At 41.8% G+C, this 19,959-nt stretch overlaps 1 protein-coding gene across 4 annotated transcripts in view; it reads right to left on the reverse strand.

The window, feature by feature from the left end:
* Positions 1-4,109: 4,109 nt before the first annotated feature.
* Positions 4,110-19,959, reverse strand: part of COL14A1 (collagen type XIV alpha 1 chain) — a 213,906-nt gene continuing 198,056 nt past the window's right edge. For 2 of the 4 annotated variants that reach the window (XM_023517768.1, XM_003782379.3), the window contains exons 46-48: positions 8,617-8,694; positions 6,553-6,708; positions 4,110-4,977 (exon numbers count right to left, since the gene is read on the reverse strand). In XM_023517768.1, coding sequence (XP_023373536.1) covers positions 4,898-4,977; positions 6,553-6,708; positions 8,617-8,694 — 314 coding nt within the window. In that variant the 3' untranslated portion in view covers positions 4,110-4,897. The other 2 variants (XM_023517769.1, XM_023517774.1) reach the window with 2 other exon arrangements.

The raw sequence follows: 19,959 nt of genomic DNA on the forward strand, positions 1-19,959 counted from the left end.
AGCTTCTGTAGAAGCTGATCATTCGCTTCTAGGTATTGCTCATGTCTCCCAAGTTTTCTGCCTCATACCCGGAGATAACTCTTCCTACTGCAAGCAGAACATGTGATTTGCCCCCTATTATAGATGAAACTGTGTGTATGAGGTATTTCTTAGGAGTATTCTAAAAAAGTTTATTAAGCAGCCATCAAGTGTGGAGCACACCCTGAGCAGGCTGAGACCTCAAAGAAGGCACCCAATACAGGAGCACAGAAGTTAAAGAATTAACTAGAAAGGGGGACTCTGTACCTTGGTTGTCAAAGTGGCTATGGGAGGGGTTCAGACTTCCTACAGGAAGAGGAGCCCCAGGTGAGTCTTGGAGGTTAAGTAGGTCACTTAAACCATGCAGAGGCAGAGAAGAGGGACGCTCCAGGTGAGGGAAGCACGTGGCAGATACAGAAACAAGAGAGGGCGTGCAGGGAGGGTTCTGCAGCTAGTTCGTGGTGGCTGTGGTTTGGGAAGTACCGGATTAAAAGATCTATTTCAGCTTATTTAATTAAAAATAAAATATGAATGACCAAGTACAAGAATTTGTGGAAAGAAAAAAAAAGGATAAATTCCCCCAGAAGACAACATTTTGTTCCCCTCATCCCCACCTTCCCCCCAGCCTTCAGCCCTTACATGCTGATGACTCCTAAATTTCTGATAAATATTATCTGCATCCACCCAGTTGCTTATACCAGAAACTTGGGTTATCCTAGATAATGTCCGTTTCTCATCTCTATTTCCAGTGGATGAATGAGCCCTGTTATTTCCACAAGCCTTGATCTGTCCTGTATTATCTGTCACCAGGCCACTACAATGGCATAACTAATATTTTTTCCTCTGCTGCAATCAGTCCTCTCCAGCCCAGTCTCCACTGTGCAACCAGAATGATCTGAAAATAGTGCTTTTCAAGCTATGCACACCGATCACTTGAGGGACTTAGAAAAAAAAAATGCAGATATATAGTTCTCCACTGAGACAAATGAAACAGAATCTTTGGGGGCTCCCCAGAATCCAAGAATGTGTACTGACATAGCCCGACCTCTACCCTTTTCTGCCATTCAAGTTTAAGAAGCACCATTATGTGAGGCAGAGAAGCTTGAAGGTTAAGAGCAGATATCTTTAACCAGAATGCCTACCTTTGAGTTCTAGCTGTGTGTCCTTGGGCAAGTAACTTAACTTTTCTGTGCTTCTGTCTCCTTGCTGGGAAAACTAGGATGATAGTGAACTGGCTCTGAAGTCACTGTGAGGGTCAAATGAGTTGAAATGAACCTGGTAGCTTTTACCGCTTCTCTTCTGCATCCTCACACGTGGGAACGCTGTACTTCCCCCCCATGCTAAATGTGGCCGTGGGATTTACTGAGGCCCAAGCAGCATGTATGGAAGGAATGTGTGGAGCAAGGATTCAGGGGAGTCCCTATGAACACAGATGTGTCCACGACAGCAGCAGTGAGGAACATGGAGTCTGGACATGGAGGGCAGCTGCCCTGCTCTCTTAGGTGAGCAAGAAATAAATGTGTGCTGTGCTAAGCTCCTGAGATGTTAGGAATTGTTAGCACTGCATACCTAGCCCAGCCTAACTGACACAGCTTCAAAGTCCTATAGTAACTGCTCAGGGACACTTAATTTTCCCTTTACTGACTTAAATTAGGCACCAGATCGTGTCACTCCTCTGTTGACAACTCCTCAATTGCTCCTAATGGCATTTAACATCAGATGTAAATCACTGACTTGGAGCCCACAGGCAGGCTTGCTGTGGCCTCCAGCCTCACCCTGTCACTTCTCCATTCACTCGCCTGACAACAGGCCTTCTTTCAGTCACTGCCCCCCACACATGACACATGCCTTCATGACAAAGGGCCCTGGTACTTGACAAACACCGGGCTTTTCCCATCTTCATGTCTCCAGTTAAATGTCAACCCCCAGGAGAGGCATTTTCTGTCCCCACAATTTGAAGCAGAAGCTCCTTTCCCCGCTCCTCCTCCTCATTCCTGTCTCTGAGTTTTTCACATTATTCATCGTGATTGGTAATTTTATTTGTCTGCTCATGAGTTTCTTGTGTCCCCCCATACCAGAAAGGAAATGCCATCAGTACAGAGCCCACATCTCTCTTGCTTCTGACTTTATCCTCAGAACTAAAACCGTCCCTGGTACACAGCACTATCAGATATGGAAGGACGAGTGGGCAAAGAGGTAGAAATAAAGAGGAAAAAGAGGTTGCCTTGGAATTCAATGATGGTGCTTCTGAACACTAAATATTACCCTACAATGACTATTCTCCCTCAAAATTGACTTGGCAACAAAAGAGATGAAAATCCTGAACAGTAAGATCGTTTTTGAATGAAATGATGCTTTATTATTTTCTGAGAATAGTGTAAACTATACATTAAGATAGAAGTGTATTTCTGCCAATTTAAGTCAATAAAAATGCACTTCAAAATCATCTTTTATTATAGGCAATTTATTATAGGCAACGTGTTTTATAAACACAAAAATCCAGAATCTGAGTTATACCTTTTACTTAGAACACTTCACTCAATAAAAATCTGATAAATTTGGTCCAAGTGATGACACAATCCAAACTAATGAAACTCCTGCAGCTTAAATAAATAAATTTAGATCACTACATAAAGTCAAAGCCAAGTGTATTAGTACAATATAAGAATGATGTGAATAGGGCTAGGCACAGTGGTTTATGCCTATAATCCTAGCTCTTTGGGAGGCCACGGCAGGAGGATCATGTGAGACCAGAAGTTTAAGACCAGCCAGGGCAATAAATAGCAAGACCACGTCTCTACAAAAAGTAGAAAAATTAGGTGTGGTGGCACATTACTTGGGAGCCTGAGGCAGGAGGATGCTTAAGTTCAGGAATTTGAGGTTGCAAGGAGCTATGATGATGGCACTGCACTCCAATTGAGATCCTATTCAATTAAAAAAAATTATGTGAATGGACTTGAACCTCTAGTAATTTATATATCACTGTTTATAGCAAACTTTGTGTCTTTTGAATGACACAATATCAGACTATTTATGTCCAAGGGCCAAAAAGTACAACATACAGAATATCCTTCCCTGTACTTACTCACTAAATGTTACCAGCTGAGAAATTTGAGACACAAAGGTAGGAAGTGACTAATCACACATCCTAGTTATTGAAGATATTGAGGCGTTCTCTCAGATGATTCTGGGTCAGGCTGTCTTGACTGGTCTTGTGTAAGTGCAAGTCTCCCTTCCCCTATGTCCTGCTTTCTCTGGTGGAATCATACACCATAACTGAAACGGAGTGGCTGAGCGTCATCTGTTCACTCTCTTCTTCCATTCCCTATAAAGTCACCAAAACCCGATTTGTGCGGATCCCCAAATAGACCTTACTGTTTGAATCCTTTGGATGAAGAGGGCTTCTTGCACCTGTGATGGGAACCAAAAACCAGGAGATCCTTAGGAGAAGAGACGGTCAGAGACCCTGGTGATCAGACAGACACTATCCTTCTTACTAGACTTTTCCTGCTTCACAAAGAATTCCGGTTCTCATTGTAAAGGATCCCATTCCTACTTTTTGAAATTAGTTGTTACTAGGGTGATGTTACAGAGGACAAGAAGTGTACATTAAATTTAGGTTTCTTTTTTATTTCAACTAGCAAATAATAAAACTCAAATCTTTCTCAAATATGTAGATTTTTCCTTTGTAACCAAAAGACAGTGTATAGTTTCAGGGTCTATGAGATTCGATCTCATTTCCTCTCTGCTTTCTGGGATTTTATAGTCTCTTCTCAATACCAGAAGATAGATGGGCTCCTCAACTACTGGTAAACATTTCTGTAGTGGCAGTTATGCCTTAGCACTCCTTTGCTGCCTGGTAGATTATAAATGAACAATAAAATTCTGGAGTCTCTTAGTCCCAAGTCAACTGCTTCTTCCGTCAAGCTTCCTCCTCACTCAGAATGAATGAATGAGTGAATCAATGAATGAATGAAAGTTTGAACATTGACCTTAAAGAAAGCAACTACTGTTTTTCTAGTGCACATTCAACTAAGACAAGAAAAGTTTAAGGTGAGATTGAGAAATGCAGCAAAAAGAATCCACACAGGTTGTTTTGAATTTTTATTTGCTTACAAAAGAGGAGGGAAATAGGTTTGTAAAAATTTATCTGCATGTACAAAGTAATCCCTGTAGATGAGGAGAGGCAGCCCCTGGAACATACTGCTGGATAAATTGTTCATCAGAATTGGATCTCTGTGCATCAGAGGTGGTGGAAAGTCACTATTTTGCATCAGTTAAAAAACACTGAAGAAAAACTAAATCTATCTTTAAAATTACCAAATTCACAAAGGTTATATTCTAATTCTAACACTTTGGATACCCGTGAAACCAGTTACCAAGTAATCTGAGAGTTGGACAGATCAATTAAGCAAGAGGTAGTTTCTCCAATAATGTCCCTTTTTCCTTTTCAGCAAAGTCATTCCCACGATGGTAGGAGTAAATGGGATAATCTTTGACTCTCTTTGAATTCTCATGCTGGTGGGGCCCCATTTCCCTCAAACGCAATCATATCTATTTTGTTCATCTTAGAACTTGAGAAAAGATTCCAGCATTTATTTTTTCCAATTCTTTTCTGAGCACTCGTCTCTGGAAAAACAAATTATCTAGCATGCCATGAAAACAGCCAAGGGTAATCATTTCTGTGGTATCATAGATTAAGGGAATTTTTTAAAAAATATATTTTTTGTTAATAACAATAATATTAACATTATCCAAGGAGATTTAGGCTGCTGAAATGAGCCCCCGCACAGTACCGTACAAACCATAGGACAGTATTTTCTCAATTAAGGTTCCTTTAGAGTTCCTGCAGTGGGTCTTCCAGTTTCTCCTGAGGCTGTCAGATCCCGGGGCCCCACAGCTCCATGGCTTCCAGCTCATCTTGGACAGGGGTGAATTCTGGCTGATCCGGATGGGGAGCTAAAGAGGAAAAGTGGGGGTGGGGACTCGATAGGACCCAGAAACCACAAATTGATATTCTCTCCTCCCACAGGTCCTGAGAGACACAGAGATATCCTGCTGGGTAGAAAGCAGCAGGTGCCTTAACCCAGAACGCCCCTTGCACCTTCCCAAGGAAGTTTCAGACAGTTAGTCAAAGGAGAAAGGGAAAGACATGTTAAGAAAATCGTTAGAAAATTAGAATCACAGCCAACTGCTTAAATATCAAGTTTTATTTACAAAAGAAACCCTGAAAACTCAGAAGAGTTAGAAAAGAAATATAAATTTTGGAAACCAATCTCGTGTTAGAGGTCCATCACCAGGAAAGCGCAGGGAGGGTGGGGTGAGCAGTGAGGAAGATGCCCACCCACCTTGCGTGGAGGTGGGGAAGAGGAGGAGGCACTGGTGAGTAACTTTATTAGGGAGTTTGGGCTAAGTTCTTGGCTCCAAATAGAAACCTTTAACTAGGCTGATATGGAGCAGCCAATTTCCATTATAACTGACATTTATGATTTGGTTAAGTTCCAAGGTTATCACTCCGTTGTGTTTAGAGCGGGGTGGGCGAGAGGTCTAAAGTGGGAAGGCAGGGAAGCTGGTGAGGCGGGAAGCGGAGTGTCTGGAGTTAGGGGGATGGGCTGGGAGATGTGGTCAACAGGACAGTTCTGTATCTATAGCCGAATGCCCAGGCCAATGGAAACAGAGTGGAGGATTTCCACTTCAGTGCTGGTAATCATTGTAGGGGATCAGATCTTTAATCAGGTACAGGAGGATGTGAGAGAACAGGGAGGGAAAAGATGAACAGAGAAAAACACATCAGCAAAACTTTGACCCAATTCCTCTGGGAATTAAGGTTAAATTTCTCCTGAAGCAGAAAATATAAATTCATTTAACTGGTAAGTTCATTGCCTCCTAGCAGTCGCTACACCTCTCTCTGGACGCTTCCCAGAGCGACTATGGCAGAAAAAGGAGCCATGGCACAGCATGCCAACATGCAGACTGCGGATGTTTTTAGGAAGCTTAATCTTTCAGGCTGGTAGTGAGGGATGAGGCAAGGACAGCATGGTGGCGTCTGTTTCCTCTTAAAAGTATCCTTGGTCACCTGAAATGCATGTGGTGGGCAAGTTATCACCCAAAAGAATCTAGGAGGCTCTAATTATGGGGGAAGTTTGATGTTTCCCCAAAACATGAGTAAAGTTTTACAGGACATAGCAGTCTCATTCTCACAGTTGCATAGAATGGAGGTGCCAAAAGAATGTTCAACCATGTCCCCCAAATGAACGAATATGAGATCAGAGGCCGAGTCTGTGGAGATCACCATTTGAGAGCAAGGATATGCTATTAGATATGCTATTGTTTGGAAATTCCTCTTAAGGTTATTAAAAGAGCAGCCTCTATAGTAATTTGCACTTTATAGAGCATGTCTCTGGATAATTTAAGGTAGTGAGGAGTCCAGGCTCTGCTTCCTCCCCGTAACTGGCCTCTTTGCTTTGCGTCACCTCCCCATTTGGGTAAACCCACAGTAAAATACTGCTCAAAGCCCTCAGGGGAAGCACTCACCTCCCACTCCATAGGAAGAACACGACGACGGGTCGCAATATCCAGGCTGACCGGAAGGACCTTGTGGTCCAGGAATCCCCAGGTGACCTGGTGGACCTCTTGGTCCAGGGGACCCAGGGGGCCCAGGGCTGCCAGGACGGCTCTCTCCTGAAGGTCCTAGGAAGCACCCACAAGTGGAAATATTTAGAGAGTGAGTTTTGAGATGAACAAGAAGTAAACTGTTACAAGAAGTAACCTGCAATTGAGATAATCTACTTCTCTGGACTTACTGGGCTTGTTTTCATAAACTAGATTCCCTAGGAGAGGACCACACTGTAATCACACATTCTCCTGTAGGTCAGTGATCCTAATTGGCTCAGGAAAGTAGGAAGCAAAATATATTCTTTTTCTATTGCCTTTTGGATATGAAAAGAATATTCTACTCTCAACCTGTATGGAGCTTTTGTTTCCCAATGCAGTTCCTTAGGAATCCAACGTATGGATGTGCCCACGCATGAACACACCCAGATCTCATCCCTAGAATTTAGTTAGAACAGCCAAGCAAGGGCAGTGCCCATGCTTAGTGGGTAGGGCACCGACCACATACACGGAGGCTGGCAGGTTCAAACCCAGTGCAGGCCAGCTAAACAACAATGACAACTGCAACAAAAAATAGCTGGGTGTTGTCCTGGGCACCTGTAGTCCCAGCTACTTGGGAGACTGAGGCAAGAGAATCACAGAAGCCCAATGGTTTGAGGTTGCTGTGAGCTGTGACACCATAGCACTCTACCAAGGGCAACATAGTGAGACTCTGCCTCAAAAAAAAAAAAAAAAAAAAAAAAGAACAGCTAAGCAAATCAGTACTGGCTTATAGCCTTAGATAACTAAAATAAATTTGAGTCTGAAAGGAATTATTCTGGAGGAGATTACTGATAAGTCTGAAATTCAATCCAATATCAACCCAATATCTTTATCCAAAATTTCATTAGGCTAGTTTACATTAACTGAGAACTTAGATTGCATAAAAATGGAAGAGGATTAAAACTGTGAATTTAAGAAGTAGATCAGCGTGAGTTTTTTGGCTTGTACGCTTGCATGTTTTTAGTCCTACCTTCCAACAGTGTTTACAAGGCATTCTTCAACTCAACTGAAAAGTGGGAACAATCACCTTGCATCTGAATAGTGTAATGGCTCTCACATCCATTCAGCTCCATTCAATCAACACTCACCAACTGCAATTCTGTGTAACGCGTGACACTAGATCAGTTCCTCATACCATCCCTAATAACAGAAACATTCACACTCAAAACGAATCCACCGCATTAAGGGCCTCTTTTAGGAAGAGTATATTCCCAAGTCAGTATAGATTAGACTTGAAAATCTGTAAAGCATTTGATTCAATGTGGCTGAGACAGAGATTATAAATACATAAGAAGACTGCAAATTCATAATTCCAATAACAAGCCTGATCATTTGGAGAGCGTTCTAAAAGCACATAATACACAAAGCTAAAACTTTCACAAAACTCATTCAGTAAGACTGTGATGGCAGGAACAGCCTGTGCCCACAGAACACCTCTGTGCTCCTCTAGATTTCCTGTCTCCCTTGCAGTTCATTTGGGCCACGTGACCAGTTCCAGACAGTGAAATAGAAATGCAAGTGACTTATCATTCTGTTTAGGAAGTTAGACTGATGTGCCTTGTCTTGGAGGCCATATGATTCATGATGGAGGTCACAGCTTCCCAAAGGAAGGAGGGCTACCCTACCCCATCAAACTTTGTGTGAGTGTAAAATAAAGCTCCAGTGTGTCAACCCACTAAGTACTCAAGATTTATTTGTTACTACAACACAGTCTATCCTAACTCATGCAAACAATAAGATCCCTGACTATGCTATAACTTTTTGGTTTTATATATTGGAAGGATTGTGGTTAACAAATTAGCCTCTCAAGAAAATGACTCAGAAATACAGACATTTCAGTTAGATACAAGATTATAACATGGCTTTTTTCTTTACCTACAAGGTCAAGTAAATATAAAAAAAATTGTTGCATCTTCCTGTTTCTTATTGGGTAGAAAGATTTACCTGCTGGTCCCGGGGGGCCTCTTGGACCTTGGGTTCCAACGCCTGGACTTCCTTTTTCTCCCTTGTTACCAGTTAGACCTGTTCAAAATAAATATATTTTTTAAATATATTCTCTTTAAAATGAAATTGTTGTAGTTCTTTTTCTGGGGGTTCAAATGTACTCCTCTGATGAAGAAAATAAAGTGGATTAGTTTGGGGTTATAGGTACCATGGGACTTTCAAATTAAATTCTGACACTGGTAGTTTAATGCCAAATCCCACGCTGTATCTGAATGTGTAGTCTGCATTTGCTATCCTGCAAGTTAATCTTTCTCCTTCCTACTGAAGTGGTTCAGCCTGCCAGAAACTGGCCTATGTCTTTGCATAAACCAGGCCATTCAACGTATGCAGTTGGCACTCCCCGAGTAACACAATAGAAATCACAAGTGAACACGTCTAACATTTTCCTTTTGGTCCACCCTCTAATGTATCTGCAAAAGGCATGAATTATAATTAGGCAGCAAAGTTCTGAGGCGCGTGAGTTTCCATTAAAACTTGGAAGCTTCAGAAAAGCCTGTGTTTGATTTGGCTGATTCAGCCCCATAAAAATCTAAACCAATTCATGTTTCTTTTCCATAGAGCAGACCTCTATTTCCAAATAATTTATAGTACTATTAACAAACTATACATTTTCACCGGCAAACAACAAAGTAACATACATGAACTCTGACACCTCATCATCTAAACAGATCCGATCACAAGATCACTTGACAGATGAAAGCACCTGTCTTGAGGCCCAAGACAGACTTGCCTTAGCCTAGAGGTCTGGGTTACCCTGGCTCACATCAGAGAAGGTCTCTGCTGTCTGTTTTTCATATGCAACAATGCTTGGGAATAGCGGAATGCAGAAATGCCTCTCTGTTTAATTACACCTACTGAAAAATTATGTGGAACTGGCAAAGCCTAGAAGGAAACACAGATATAATAAAGGAAAATAGCCAATTTGACTAGCAGATGTGGAAGGGATTTAAAATTTTTATAATTACAAGTAACTTTCATTTTTGCTGGAAATATTATGCAACATACTGCAGGCAAATTAGAAGATATAACAAGCAAGGATCCAGCTCTTAAAAATCATCACTGTTAACATCTTAGTTTATACTTTCCAGAAAAGAAAAAAAAACAAACAAGGTGTTCATATAGCTTTTTTTCCTGAGAATAGTTGATAAAGAAGATTCTGGTGAGTTGCTAATGGGATTTTGTTTTTTGCTCATTGGTTTGGTTTACACTGCCCATATAATGGGTGCTCCTGATTTGAACCTTTGGTGTCCTCTGTGCTCCTAATAACCACCTCTTGGGGTCAAGATACAGCTTGGAATCTTTTTTTTAAAAGCCATTTTTGGCTGGGCATGGTGGCTCACACCTATAATCCCAGCACTCTGGGAGACTGAGGCAGGTGGATTGCCTAAGCTCAAGAGTTTGAGGCCAGTCTGAGCAGGAGTGAGACCCCATGTCTGCTAAAAACAGGAAAATTAGCCAGGCATAGTGGTGCACCCCTGTATCCCAGCTACTCGGGAGGCAGAGGTGAGAAGATTGTTTAAGCCCAAGAGTTTGGGGTTGCTGCGAGCTAGGATAACACTAGGGCACTCTACCCAGGAAAACAGAGTGAGAATAAAAACAAAAATAAAAGACAAAAAATCTTCCTCCCTTGCTAACAGTTGTCAAGGCTGGAATACCCACTGGTAAACTTTTCAAACACCCCATTCTGATGCATGTGACCTTGGTGTTGTCATCCAAGCTCACAAAGACCGATACTTCAATGAGAGCCCAGGGCGCTGACCTCTGTGCCTGTTCTTACCACCTATTCTCTGACGCTTCTCTCAAGAGCCCAGAGAAAGATGATAATTTCTCCAAAGTAAAATACTGTTTCATCTGGGTTTTCAAAGCCTGAAGCTAACTCTGACTAGTCAACCTTTAATGCTTGATTGCTAATCAAACTGTTCAGTGAGAAAACCACCATGGGAAAGCCTACTGGGTATTAATTCAGGAGCTAACTGGAGTCAGCACTTTTTAGCTGATAGGAACTAACTCATCTGCCAATGCTTGTGCCCATATGTGTATCCGGGGATTTAGCAGAAAATGCCTCTTCTTATGTTAGCATTGGAGTCACTTTCCCCACAGGGAACCATGAATTTTGAAAGAATTAGAACATAATAAAATATGCTGATGACTAACACCAGGCTGCTCCTGATTAAATGTGACTCAGCGGCCTCTTAGGGCTTCTCATGGCCTCGTGGAGCCACGGGCTCATCCTTGGCAACATGGCTTTCAGGCCCTGTTGCTCCATGAGCAGAGGACACAGATGAGGCTGAACAGGGCACCTGGGAAAGTATTCTTGGGAATAATTCTCTAATAATGGTTTTCTGACTCATCCTTTTCTTATTAATAAGAATGGCAGTAGGAAATGTGGTTGTTTTAACGGTATAATTATGTCGAGAAACAAAGTTGAATTGGATATTATCTGTAATGTAAGTCAGAGGAGAGAGGAAGAAACTTCCAAAATTATTCCCACTCCTCTAGATGTCATGGAAAAAATCGAAGAAAGAGAAAAAGGGGATGCATACAGTTGTAAATTTTTAGGGAATCTAAGATTTTATTATCCTGGAAGCTATTGCATTCCAAACTACATATAGGCTAATAACACAGTACTATCTGTCCATATGTTCATTTGTCCTTCATGTCCAGGACAACTAACTATACTAATAGTATAGACCATTTGGGGAGTGAAAAAAAAAATCAATATTTAAGTACCTAAGATGAGGATTGAAATTAAAAGCTAAGCTTTGAGACTTCGGACCTTTAAAAATATATCTGGATATATTTTTGATGAGCCTTGTAGGACCTAATTAAAAGGATAGAAAGCAGGAGCCCTAAAATGTGTGCCTATGCCTATGCGTGACACATTCTAGGGCAGGATAACCTGGGCACAAAGCCACGCTTCACAGACCAAACACAGTCATCACCGATCACAAAACCCTGTGAGGACTTGAGGTTGGGCCACCTGGCGCCGAGATGGGGGTCACCAGAGCTGAGTGTCAGTGTGTCCTTTCTACAAAGGCACTGAGAGCCTGGAAAACCCTGCCATTTCCTAATGCAAGTGAAATTCCCTCTTTCCAAAACAGCCAGTCACCGCGCCTGCCTCAATAAGTCCTCCTCATTTCTTAAGACCCAACTCAAAGCTCTTCTATGATAATAATGGGCAGAAGCGTGATAAACTCAAGAGGGCAAGGATTATCTATCTTGTTCACGGATATATTCCCAACACTTTATATGGTGTCTCCCACATCCTATGTAACTGAACTAACAAATAAATGAATGCATGAATAATTCTCTGCTTCCATAGTATCTGTGTCTCCTTTGGTATGCTTTATCCCTGGCATTGCCTATTCTCATAACCATCTGACCCAAAACTATAAGCCTGTTGACTATGGGGACCATGCCTCATGTATCTCCCCAGCATCAGATTCCAGGAGAGTCTCACCATTAATAGGTGGTCCAGTGAATCCTGGAAGATTAACTGACTGAATGCCTAGACCAACACTCAGCTGCCTGTGACATGTGGCTCCAAGTGATCAGTAGACAAAATTCCTTATCCTGGAGCTTCACTTTTGCTTTGTCAATTCCGGTTTATGCAAACACATCTTCCTCTAATGAGTTCCTTGTGTGGTGTGTGATGATATCAACAACTAGTGCCCTTTCTAGATGAATATAATTGGCTCCAATGAAGTTTAAGGTTCTGCAATGAGTTTTTCATGAGCATAGTTAATGTATATTAAGTTTATTTGTATGGGGATCCAATTTGCCCAAAATGTGATTTAGCCAAAATTTAAATACCCTTAGTTTTCTGTGGAGTTACCAAAATAATATTTAGGATCATGAGAGTGAAGTCTATTCTGCTTCTCTCTTTCTTCTCTTTCTTTCTTTATTCTTTCTATGCATTTATATTCATTCTTTAGAGTCCCTCTGGAACTATCCAAGGCTCCTGATTCTTCCTTAACACCAATCTAACACTGACCCTCCAATATTTTCTATTTCTGGTTCATAAAAGCTATTTGTTACCAATCTTCATTGTATTTCCAGTGCTGGTCACACACTAAGCACTCAAGAAATATCTGTCAATGAAATGGACAAATGAATGAAGTAACAAGTTGGATTGCAGACTTTGAAGAAGCAAAAATGTGGCCGATGATCTATCAGCTATGTCTATAAATTATCCCAGTAGGTTTTGAATGCCAGATGATTCACACGTACCAACTCATTTAATCTTCACAAGAATCATGAAGGCAGAAATTACTATCAACCCTGAAGCAGGGCTGGATCCAGAGAGATTAACTCACTCGTCCTTAGCTAGGAAGTAACAGAGCCAACATTTCAACCCAGAGAGATTGGCGCGGACGCCTCTATGCTCACCCACTGCACTCCCTGTCTCTCCGCCCTAAGCTGGACCTGCGGCTGTGTTTCTTGTCTTGTGTGCTGTGGTTGTGGCTTCCTGGAACTGTCTGCCGAATCTGTCTATGCATTCTCTCCAGCCCCACACTCAGCAACCTGCCCCGCCTTTATCACTGCGTTTTCTCAGCTCCTTCTCTCAGGTTGTACACTCCCTCACTGCTCTGACCAAGATCTGGGGCTGATTTTAAGAGGATTTATATTGTTCACACTGACTAGATAGCCAAGGTCTGGTCCTTGGTGTCTGTTTCCTATTTTCTTTGGCCTGTTAGCCTCTGAGTTGGGAGATTTTACCATTACTCATTTTTATGGCCCCCTGACCACACCAAGTGCTCCTGGCTGCAGCCTCCTCGTGTTGCTCCACGGAGCACAGTGACTCCTTCCTGATCCCAGACATTCTCAGGAACTTCCAGAACTGGAATTTCCAGAATTTGGAAAGGCCTGGGGAATGCAATGCAATTGTACCAAAAAATCACAGAAGTTGTAGATCAAGGCTTGCTGTGTTATCATGTTGTCTGTTGCCTGGGAAATGCTGGCAATTGTGAACACAGTCTGCTGTTCATTCGATGTGTGTGTGAATGCCTACTAAGTACAAGGTGCTGGATCTAGTACCTGATTACAAGAAGGTAAGTTAATTACAGTCAATTTAATGAGTATTTTATGCAGTTTGCAAAGCCCTGATATTTCTGTTTGGTCTATAGCACTAGTACTCTGTGCTTTGTGCTGAGATGGCCAAAGCTGGAAAATAAATACATAGTTGTTTTCAAAGTAAACAAACCTGGCAAATGATGGCAAAAGGTCCTCCTCCTATTGCCTTTTTCTGACCATCTACTATGCTGTTATAATTCAGGACTCTGCCAGGGAAAATAAACCACTCCGGATCTTTCAGGCAGAGGGATTTTAATATAGAGACTTGGTGATGAGACCTGGGTGATGGAAAGGCTTAGAAGAGAACAAATTTATGGGTTGCCACATAGGGAGCCACTAACACCCCTAGGAGTGCAGAGACAACAGGAAAAAATGGTGTGTCTGGAGCTGGAGCTCAGAGTCTTCTGGCAGGATCTAGATGCAGAAGGAGACAGTGTCCAGGGGAAGCAGGGGAATAGAAGTTGCAGAGGAGAGGGGGGTAGTTGAGGGGAGAGACACCCTAACTTTGCCTTCCATTTTACCCTCCAGGCATCCTCAGTGCCTCCCATTGGTTGATCCTGCCGAAGGCACCACAGGACTATTCCAGAAAGATGGCAAACTAAAACCAACCTGCCTACGCCAGTCATAGTATCAGGCCCTGGGAATCCAGAGTCAAAAGCACCATAGGGAAACCAGACCAATAAGAAGTAGCTGTAACAGGGCCGAGAATAGCTCTGTTTACCTAATGATTTAATGCCAAAGTCAAATCTAGAACCAGTGATGAGGGAAAGGGTTAATGAGTATGCCTATTCTGTGTATGTTTCACCAACCTTTAAAAATGCATTTTGGTATATTAATTTATTACACTACATTTATTGCTTTGAAATCCACGTTAAACAGTTCACTGAAATTAATGTGCTCATTGTGAGGGTATAACACGCCGCCTGGGAGAGGGGCTCTTCTACAAATGGAACTTTTCCCTGGAAGTGAGAACAATGCAACCTAAATATGGTACCCTCATATTTATTTGAATAAAGTTTAAAAAAGTCACTGAAATGGGTTATCATGTCTAACACAAAGAGCTTTAGTTTTACTGTATAAATACTCTTTATCTATTTTTTTTTTAATTTTTTGGCAATAGAGTCTAACTCAGCTGCCCTGGGTACAGTGCCGTGGTGTCATAGCTCATAGCAACCTCAAATTCTTGGACTCAAAAGATCTTCTTGCCTCAGCCTCCCAAGTAGCTGGGAGTACAGGTGCCTGCCACAACACCAGGCCGGTTTTTCTATTTTTAGTAGAGATGGGGTCTTGCTCTTGCTTAGGCTGGTAATCAAATTGGCAATCCACCCACCTCAGCCTCCCAGAATGCTAGAATTATAGGCATGAGCCCCTGCGCCCAGCCGACCGTATAAACATTGTATTTCCATTTTACTTGTTTACAGTCAAGGCCTGGAAATTTAGAAAATAGCAGAGTCCGTTCCTACATTTAAAAAAGGGAGTTTCTTTCTTTCTTTCTTTCTCTCTCTCTCTCTCTCTCATATTAATATTATCCCATACAACCAAATATCCTACTTAGAAATCTTAACCTGATTTTCTGGCTAAATTTATACATGATGACTTGAAAGGAAATGTTTGAACTATTAACTTGGAAGTAACTTCCTATTAACCCGATATCTCAGGATTGATGTTCATAATAACCACTGGCTTTTGCGTTTATTGTGGCTAGAGGGCAAATGAGGAGTGGCAGTCCAAGAGGGAGCCAAGAGGGGATCAACAGCATAAGTCACCTCTGTCTCAGGAAGTAACTATTGCATTTCAGGTATTAGGAGCAATAAAAAATATATGTACATTAAATTTGGTCTTTGGGGATAATGCAGCCTGGTTGGTCAAAGAGGATCAACAAAAGGGAAATTATTAAAGGACAATTCAGGAAAGCACATTCCACCTGGATATTAAATGACGCGTGTCACACACTCACAAGGCGGGATTTGTCACCCATTGAGATCTGTCAGACCTATGATATAGATTCTCCAATTAAGGTTTTCAAAAAACAATTTTTTTAAGGAATAATTTGGAGATTTAATTTATTTATTTTGAGTCAGAGTCTCACTCAGTTTTCCCTGGGATTGAGTGCTGTGGCATCATAGCATCACAGTAATGTCAAACTCTTGGGCTCACGCTTCCTGAGTAGCTGGGACTACAGGTGCCCCCCACAATGCCTGTCTAGTTTTTCTATTTTGGTAGAGATGAGGTCTCACAGTTGCTCAGGGTGGTCTTGGACTCCTGAGCTCAAGCAATCAACTGGCCTTGGCCTCCCAGAATGCTAGGATTACAGGCATGAGTCACCACACCCAGCCTTTTCAAAATTTTTAAGCTATAGAAACAAAGATAGTAACTTCCCTGGACAAAAGGAAACAAAACACCAGTTACAGCTTTCTTGTAACAATGTCATATTCTACTAATTACAAAGGGTAGGGCCATAATTTAATAGTAATTTTAATTTGTCAGTGATTTTTTTTTCTTTATGTTTTGTGTTTGTTCAGAAAATGATGTTGTCCTGATTGTAATTAATTTTAGAAACAGGAACAAAAGATATTAATATTGTACAAAAGATATCTTTCCATAGGTGCTACTCTTTTTTAAAGTGTTTACAGTCACATCTCACATTTCCCTCTAAAAAGCTACTTCTGGTATTTGAAAAATTTTATAGACTACAGGAGAGAAAAACATAAAGAGTGAAAACAGGCCGTCACAGACTGAGTCAATCTTTCCCAAGGGCCCCTCATTTTTCAGTGTCCTAGGTGTCATGCTCCTTGGAAATCATTCAAATAGAAGAAAGCAACACCCTGTTTGCATTGCAAGGCCAGAAGGCCTTGGTTTAATTTAGGAGAGTGTGATGATTAAACACATCATCACAAATTCTTTGATATGCCTCCCTCCAAAATATTACAGCCCAATTCCCCTCTACTTGAGTTTGGGGTGGGTTTAGTAATTCCCTTGTAAGTGTATTACACAGAATATGGCAAAATAAGAGTTTGTGATTTCTGAGACTAGATGTCAGAAAGGCATTGTGAACTCCTCCCTCTGTCCCATCACTGGCTCTGAGGAAAGCAGCCGTCACATATGCAGAATGAATACTCAACCACCCCATGGAGAATCTCAGGGTGAGGAACTGAGTCCTCCCGACAGCAGAGAGCCAGAGCCAAGACTCCTGCCAACAGCGCTGTGACAGTGCCATCTCGGAAGCAGATCCTCTGGCTCTAGACCAGCCTTCAGATGACTGCAGCCCTGGATGACATCTTAACTGCAACTTCATGCAAGTCTCTGAACCAGAAGCTAAAGCCCAAATCCCTGAGCCAGGAAAACTGGGATCATAAATGTTTGTTGCTTCAAGCCACTAAGTCTTAAGGTAATTTGTTACATAGCAATAGTTCACTAACATACATAGAGTTCCTTTCTGCAGCTGTAATCAATGTAAAGAGTCACTTTGTCATAGGAAAAATTTTTTTTTAAATCTAAGAGATGATGCAAAAAGAAAGAACGGAGACCATTCCGTGTCTATATCTTAAGGTGCCTAGGAATTAGGAAAACACAGTCCACCAAAGCTTCCGAGAAAGGTCTTGTTCTTTCAATTGGATTTTAGTACGTAAGTATTGGGTGAGAAAAGAGAAAACTTTGTTTCTAATCTCTCAGGCAATAAGAAGTAGGAAATAGGGAAGCAACAAAGGAAGAAGGCAAAACACGTCAGTAGACTATTAACAGCAATGAAAAGAATATGACTCGTGCAACTAGAGTCCTCCTACCTGGAATACAAAATCACAGGGAGATGCGTCCCTGCTTAGGGGCTGGCCAGCAAATCATAACGAAAGCTCTACTGATGCTCTGTCTTCAGTGAAGTCCATCTGTTCCCTAGAGCTCATTTTTCCAGGAATAAGTCAGGATACACGGGACATTAAGAAGTTTCACAGAAATGATCCTTACCATCACGACATTCCTGGCTCAGGGCAGCTATGTTTTATTCTGATTTCTTCCCAAAATTCTCTGCCAAATTGATCTTCAGCTCTAACAGCCTTTTTTAACCACAGGAATATTGAACCCAAGAACCCTATTTTTCTCTCCCAGCTTTGAATCAACATGGAATTCACTTTTCTCTGTGTGTGTCTTGGCCCTGTTGACTCGCGGTTTAACGTGACACATAATCCAGGTTTATTTTTCACAGCATTTCCCTACCCTGCTGCCATTTCTGCGTCCCTGAAAGGGGCTGTCCCTTCCTGATGGTGTCAGAGCAAGACTGATGTGATTCCTTACCTACTTTTGTCTGCTTGGGGAAGTTCTGTGTGCCAGTGGGCCTGTGGCTGAAAAGAACAAGGCAATTTACATGTATTTGCATAATATAATCATTATTTGCTATTTTAGTAGAATGCCACTGTGAACACACCAGAGACAGATGCAGAGGGACAGAAATCTTCATAACGGCATGCTGATGGAGAGATTATAGAAAGTCTACATTGCTCTCAGGCTCAAGTTCAAGTTCCTTGTGAAGGCTCACAGAGTGTGGCTCTGTCTGGACCTCTCTTCCCCTGGGTTTGTTCCGCCCTTCACTCACCACCTCCACCTATGCTCTTCTTTTTCGTGCTGTTCAAAGAAATGGATCTTTGTAGCAGCAGTGTCTTCCTTCAGAGACATTCTTGGTATTTGTAGGGAATTTTTTTGGTTGATGAAAAGATAAGAGTTTGTTTTTACATAAAAATACATATCAGAATAAATAATCTCTTACTGGTAAGCCAATTCCTCCTAAATGTACAGGGTTCAGCTAAAACATCACTGACTTTTGTAGTATATTGTCAGAGTCCTTTTGTCTATGCTCAACACCATCCTGCATTTTTTGTAGCCTTTACCACAACTACAATCCAACTTTTCATGTATTATTTGTTTACTATCTGTCTTCCCACTAGACAATAAGTGCCAGGCATGTCAGGAAACATATGCCCTGTTTACCACCATGCTTTCAACACCCATCACCAAGCCTGACGCATAGTACTTGCTCAGTAAGTACTGGGTGAAGGAGTGAACGAAGACTGAGATTAAAATTTCTGTTTGCTTATTTGTTTTTGACACAGGGTCTTACTATGTCACCCAGGTTGGAGTACAGTGGTATTGTCATTGCTCACTGCAGCCTCAGCCATCTGGGTAGCTGGGACTACAAGTGCCTACTATGACATGACACCTGGTTACTTTTATTTTTTTGTAGAAACAGGGTCTCACTATGTTGCCCAGGTTGGGCTTAAGCAACCGGCCTTAAGCAGTTCTCCTGCCTTGGCCTCCTAAAGTGCTGAGATGATAGGTGTGAGCTCCTGTACCTGCCCCCAAGATTAGATGTTAAGCTTAGAAGCCATGATAACACAGCTAGTAAGTGGACAGGCTAAACTCCTAACCTATACACGACTGAGGCCCCAAGCCGTGGAATTCTTTCCATTCCATCATGTCACTCCCAGCTAAAGCAACATCACAAATTGGTCAGGTGAAAATGGTTTCCTTTCTAAAATATCAGAAATAAAGCAGAATTGAATTGTAACATTCCAGGTTTCTCTCTGTTTTGCCCCCAGGGTGAGATATAATAGAAATATAACTTCAATAGTTATACCCCAAAATTGCCAGATCCATGACTTACAGTTTCTCTGTAATGAATGGCCTTGCTTGGGGTCTTACATGTAATAAAATCCTAGAAGAATGGTCAGGTGCCAAAATGTCTAACAATGGAAAACGATTCTATCATGTTCATATTTACCCAATGGATCATTCGGATTTATAGGGTCATTTGCTGAGGCATAGATGCCCGAAAGCCATCCAAATATAGCAAAACAGTCTGCATAGGAGCTTGGAAATAGTTTAACCACAACCCACCAGGACATTCTGGTCAATTCAGCAGGTCACATGTTTTGAATTTGTGGTTTTTAGGCGTCATCCTGAAATGGGGTTCACCAGACCCCCTGCATAGCCCTGGCCTCTCCTTGTGAAACCTCCACTAAACAAGTAATTCAAGGGCAGCAGCAGGGCACAGCCAGGCAAGAATCTTACATATCTGCATTTGAGTTCTAGTCCCCTTCCTGTTCCATGATGTGACTGGGGAACCTTAGTGGTGGGGCTGAACCTCAGTTTCCTCACCTAAAACGGGGCTATTCATGATCTAATAAGATTTCCATGAGCAATCCATAACACGCATAACAAATG

Source organism: Otolemur garnettii, unplaced genomic scaffold (assembly GCF_000181295.1).
Source record: "Otolemur garnettii isolate 467f Iridium unplaced genomic scaffold, OtoGar3 scaffold00004, whole genome shotgun sequence".
In the NCBI taxonomy this organism is placed as follows: Eukaryota; Metazoa; Chordata; class Mammalia; order Primates; family Galagidae; genus Otolemur; species Otolemur garnettii.